Below are 5387 nucleotides of genomic sequence, written 5' to 3' on the forward strand. Positions count from 1 at the left end.
TTGGCTGATGTGGATGTCCTCATTTTCCTCTTGGCGTTGAAGTTGTGATGTTTCTCCCCGCAAGCCAATTTTATTGGGCCAGATGCTTGTGCCTACCAATGACTGTTTGCGCCAAAGGTTGAACTAATTTTTAGTACTACTGTAGAAAACACCTTGAGTCTTTCAAATTATTTTGTACGGAACCATCAAGTTTTTTTTCCACATGGAGTATTGGACTTTCTTATAGTATTGTTTGCTTATGCAAGCATGCACTTTTGGCTTAGGAAAAACGAGGGAATTGCACAAACCACCACCAATTGGGGCTAGTGTGCACAAAACACCTACTATACAGGTTTGTTGCGAGAAACACTGTATATTGGTGTAATACATTGCAGATAGGTCTAATATAGTGTTTAGATACATTTGCATAATTTCAGATAAATAGGTCCCGCCTGTAAGGGCAATTTCAACCGACCGATGCAAACGGACGTGGTTTTTATTCGCTTTTATGAGTTTGGGTCAGCCGAACAGACACGCGTGTCCGGTTTTTGATTTGGGTCATTTGATGTGCCCACTGTGGCTGACGCATTTGTCCGCGTGGTATTAAATAAACTAAATTGACACACAAAATATTTAAATTTAAATCATGCAAATTAATAAAACATAATTAAACATTAAAACCGCCGGCCGGTCATGGAGAGCTCGAGTGCCTCCTCTAGACCAGGCGTGTGAGACTAGTCATATTATTCTGTGATGGTTGTATTGGCCATATGACGACTACTTTGCTGTAGTGTCCACATAGCAACTACTTGGATGCTAAAATCTAATGGCAACAATATCTATCATGTTTTTGGTGATGTTGCTCACATGCTGAACTTGTTTCATTCAAATTTCGGTTCAAAATCTAACAATTTTAGAAAATTTGAAAAAAGAACATTCAGTAAATTTCACATGTCTACAGTACCCTTCTGGGAAAGTTTTACCCATTTGGACCAATGGTTTGCTAGATGGTGGAAGTTTTAGTTTGCCCATACTATTTTTTGGTTCAAATTTTGACATTTTCAGAAAAATGAGAAACAAATCCAGTAAATACTCATGTATTCAATATTAATTTGGAAAAGTTTCGGCTCAATTGGACCACATGTTTGGGAGATAATACAGTCTAATATGTTGGCTGATGTGACCGGTTTTTCTTGCCACATGTACACTTACAAGCGGGACCCATCTGTCTGAAATTATGTTAATGTATCCAAACACTAGATTAGACTTAACTGCAAGTATTACACCAATATGTGGTGTTTTCTGCAACAAACCCGTATAGTAGGTGTTCTGTGCAACACTAGCCCCAATAACTGGTGGTTTGTGCAATTCCCTCTAGGGAAAACAATGAACTTCTGGATCAGTGAGGGGGCACTAGGAAAATATTATCCAGTAGAATTTCAAAAGGAGAAGTTTTTCTGTATTAAATAAGTCCAATGCTTTTTTATATGATTAATTTCATTACGCCTAAATTAAACTTCCTACGGCCGCTTTGTCTAATTTTGTCAGTTTGGCTATTTTTGTCACTGCTTGAAATGTTGACCTTTTTTATAAAATCTTTTTGGATCTTTTTCTGACATAAATTATGAAGTAGGAGTATATACGAAGATACCATCACAACGATGCAGAGGCCAGGTCAACCTCATTTAAAAAAAATATATATCACTGCAATATAAATTACAAAGAAACACATACAAATATTTATACAATCAGTGAACAACCTTGTATAAATTCATTGATTTGAGATTTTGGTATTGAAACCCCTTTGAGAAAGGGTAAAAACATGCACCAAAAAGAGTCATAATGTCTTCAGTTTGGGCAAAAACTTCCTAAATTTTTTGTCTGAAAAACAATAGTCACAGAGACCGCCTACAGGTACTCTCATCATGTACTACGTTCCTAGTTAGAGAAGAAGAGGATTGCCATTTCAGCTATCCATCACAAGGAGCGGTTGATGAGGGCATGAGGCCACGCACGACGACCAAACCCAGGAAGAGCAGGTGATCCGCTTCCGGGGCCACCTTCAGCGTCAGCACGTCCTCCCCGAGCACCACCCCCGCTGCCGTCTGCTTCCGCGCGACCTCCGCCACCACCGCGCCATCCACGCCGCGTACTCTGTACTCCGACTTGCGGGCAGAGCACCCGTCGATCGTGTAGCACGTCCCCGCGCCGCCGTGCATCGCCACGGCGGCTCCGCCCTTCTCGGCCCGCCGCACGCTGAACCACGGCGTCGCCTCCTCCTCCTGGCCGCCGTTGTGGGCGCAGCGACAAACTTCCCACCTCCTGACCATCCCGAAGCCCTTGCGTCTGATCCTGATGAGGGCGTTCCCCTGACGGTCCATGAAGAAGACCTCGCGGCCGCCCCTGCACCCGTAGTTGTCGACGCGGAAGGCGACGGCGCCGTCGGGGCCGTACACCGTGCAGCCGTTGCCGTTGAAGACCAGCGACTTCATCCACACCGTGTACGCCTGCTGGCTCGGGTGATCGTCGGAGGACGACGGTGAGGCCGCGGCAGTGAGAGGCTGGATCTTGGCCATGGACGAGAGAGATTGGTCTACTTTAACATTGAGATGAGATGAGCTAAGATGATTGGGATGATTGGCGTCAGTGGCTGGTTTGGCCTATTTATAGGTGCTTCTGCTTTGTTAACAAATGTGAGGGTGTCTGAATCATTAGCTTATGGCGCTGTACACGTCACTGGTTAGGATAGAATAGTGCTACACCGAAATTGTTTATGCTCCATCTAGTACTGCACTTGTCAGCATGCAGTTGCCGCCACGTTTATAGTGTGTTGTTTGTTTAGGCTAAAACCTTTTAGCATGATACAGCAATACGGAATAGCGATAGAGGTTAACAAAATTTTCAGAAATACTGCCTATATTTCTATTTACGATTTTGCTATTTCTCACGTACCTGAAATTTTTTGTCGCGTCAGTGATTTTCTTCTTCTTCCCAAGCGCACGAGATGTGGAGGTCCAACCTCGCTGTTTTTTTTTAAAGGAGGATGAGTCCGGCCTCTGCATCTGGGAGATGCATGCGGCCACTTTATTGATTATTTTTGAGGACCTTACAAAGTATTACAACAATATGCCTGAATCCGCCATTTTGGCATCATATGCCACTACTCCTATCCATATGATGAAGGGGCGCTAGCTGGGCCAAATACCCAGTCCACTCACCTAAACCTATCATCAAAAGCCAGAAGCCCCAGCCGAGCCACATACCGGGTCTGGGCATAAACTAGTCTGACGCACTTACATGTGTCGTCGCCGCCATCTTCCACTGGTCCGTCTTCAGAGCAGATATTGAGGCTTCTACCTTGTCAGGCCACTCTACCATCGACGCCACCATGACGCCAGACGGCAAACTCCTACTGCGCGAGTCCATCACCGCGCATCGGGCGCCGAGTCTCCACCGTGCCACGCCGCCGAGATCCGCCGTCATCACTGTGTAGGATGAAGCACCGCTCCACCAAAAAAGGCGCCCACTGGTCCCTCGATCCCGTGTACGCCTCCAAGAATGACGCCCCCAAGGAGGAAACGACACCAACGCGCCGCTGTCATCTGATCTACTGATCTAGGGTTTCCCCCGGAGGTAGCGGATAGAGGTCTGGAGCTTCTCCACAGCGATGCCTTCAAGAAGGTAATGACACAAAAGAGTGCCGCCAACGCCGGTCTTGGCATCAAGCAGAGAACTAGGTTTTCACCCGAATCCGCTCGAGGAACCTCCATCAAGCATCGTGTGCACGGGTCGCCGCCGATCTGAGCCTCCGCACATCGAGCAGGTCGCACCGGCCAGATCAGATCTGTCCTGAGGGCAAACCACACATGGCGCCGACCCAACCACCAGGCCCTCCATGCCGCCACCGCTGATCCTAGGTCAGATGGTCCGTCGCCGCTGACCCGGCCGCCGCCGCTGAACGCAGCCAAGGCCGCTGCCCGAAGCAGGGCCAGCCGCCGCACCCGCCAGCATCCGCCCTAGGCCGAGGCGGCCGCCGCACCGCCGCCGGTCAAGGCAGGCTTGCCACGCCACCAAGGCCAGATCAGCCGTGCCACCACACGTCGCGGGGCTCCGCACCGCCCCCATGGCGCATGAGAGAGGAAAGGCCCCCGCCACCGCCGTCAGTCCCCGGGCTATAGGCCGGCGGCGTCCTTCGGTGGCGGCGGAGGGAGGGGTAGAAGGACGGGGAGCCCCCGGCGGCTAGGGTTGGGATCCCGCCCGAGTCGCCCGAGCGGGGGCGACGCGGGGGGTGCGGGCTAGAGAGATGTGAACATAACCTCGCTGTACAAGAACCAGCCCCACTATCTATCTTAGGGGGGAGCGATAGCCTCATCATCCATCTTAATTAGGGGGAAGCTACATGCCCATTATCTAGCTTAGGGATGGGGGTGTAGGGGATCGATGTAGTTGTTCACTAGTGCGGCGGGGTTTAGAGGAGTGGCCGGGCCGGCGGCCAACATGGCGGTGGGGAGAGGTCAAGGAGAGGGCAGAGCAGCGAGGCGGCAATTGCCGCCGGCCGCGGGGGAGGGCGGTGGCAGGCGGTTAGGCCTGGATTGGCCGACAGTTGCATGAGGAAGAAGGAGGATGTTGCCATCGATTGAATGGAAATCTATTGGCCATTAATGAAAGTGACTGATAAAACATGTTTTTTCCTAGGTGCATGTGAAATAAGAATGCATGTACATGTGGCGGAACAGTTTAAAGTGTGGCTTCTTCATTTGCACACATGTTATAGCTTCCAAAGTTTGTAAGAATAGAAATGTTCACTACTCCTACAGTCCTACTTACCATATACATATGTTCAAAGGAAAAAAAAAACCTGTAGGATTAGGGTCTGGTTGGACTAGGTCTAAATAACAAGCAATCCAAGCAGGCTCAGGTGTAAATTTTGTGTGCTGCCCAAGAAACAAACACAAAAAAAATATCCACTCAGTCCAAGCACCATCACATTGAATTTGCAAATGCATGTGAGAAGGGAGGACTGGAGTGATCGATACATGCAACATGGCACTGAACGCTCTGGCTCTGCAACATACAAATACATCAACTGTTCCAACACATGAAGCTGGAACTTGGATCCAATATCCAAGCCGCAATGTGTAGCATGCGCGATTACTTGGACCTCAACATTAATGATGGAAGTGTCCTACATATTCTTCTATTTGATGAGCATCTAATCTATAAAGCAGGTCCGACACGTACGTACACACAACGAAATGATGATAGGTAGTGATCCAAAAGATTTTATAAAAGTTTACAGAGGGAGTACTCCTTGTTGCATTGCATCTACTTAAGCTGCTAGCTAAGAAAAGCTAGCTAGGTTTAGCTAAAAGATCGATCTAATCCCCATTCTTGTGTTTTGTTCCCTT

The 5387-nt window shown here is 48.3% G+C and overlaps 1 protein-coding gene across 1 annotated transcript; it reads right to left on the reverse strand.

The window, feature by feature from the left end:
* Positions 1–1745: 1745 nt before the first annotated feature.
* Positions 1746–2597, reverse strand: LOC123075363 (protein LURP-one-related 11-like). The gene has a single exon (XM_044497989.1). It carries the CDS (start codon positions 2553–2555, stop codon positions 1950–1952), a length of 606 nt encoding a protein of 201 aa, XP_044353924.1. The 5' UTR covers positions 2556–2597; the 3' UTR covers positions 1746–1949.
* Between the last annotated feature and the right edge of the window lie 2790 nt (positions 2598–5387).

The sequence above is a fragment of the Triticum aestivum genome, chromosome 3D (assembly GCF_018294505.1).
Source record: "Triticum aestivum cultivar Chinese Spring chromosome 3D, IWGSC CS RefSeq v2.1, whole genome shotgun sequence".
NCBI classification, from domain to species: Eukaryota; Viridiplantae; Streptophyta; class Magnoliopsida; order Poales; family Poaceae; genus Triticum; species Triticum aestivum.

Coding starts and splice junctions, on each gene's coding strand:
- LOC123075363 (XM_044497989.1), bottom strand. CDS start 2,555: ATGGCCAAGATCCAGCCTCTCACTGCCGCGGCCTCACCGTCGTCCTCC.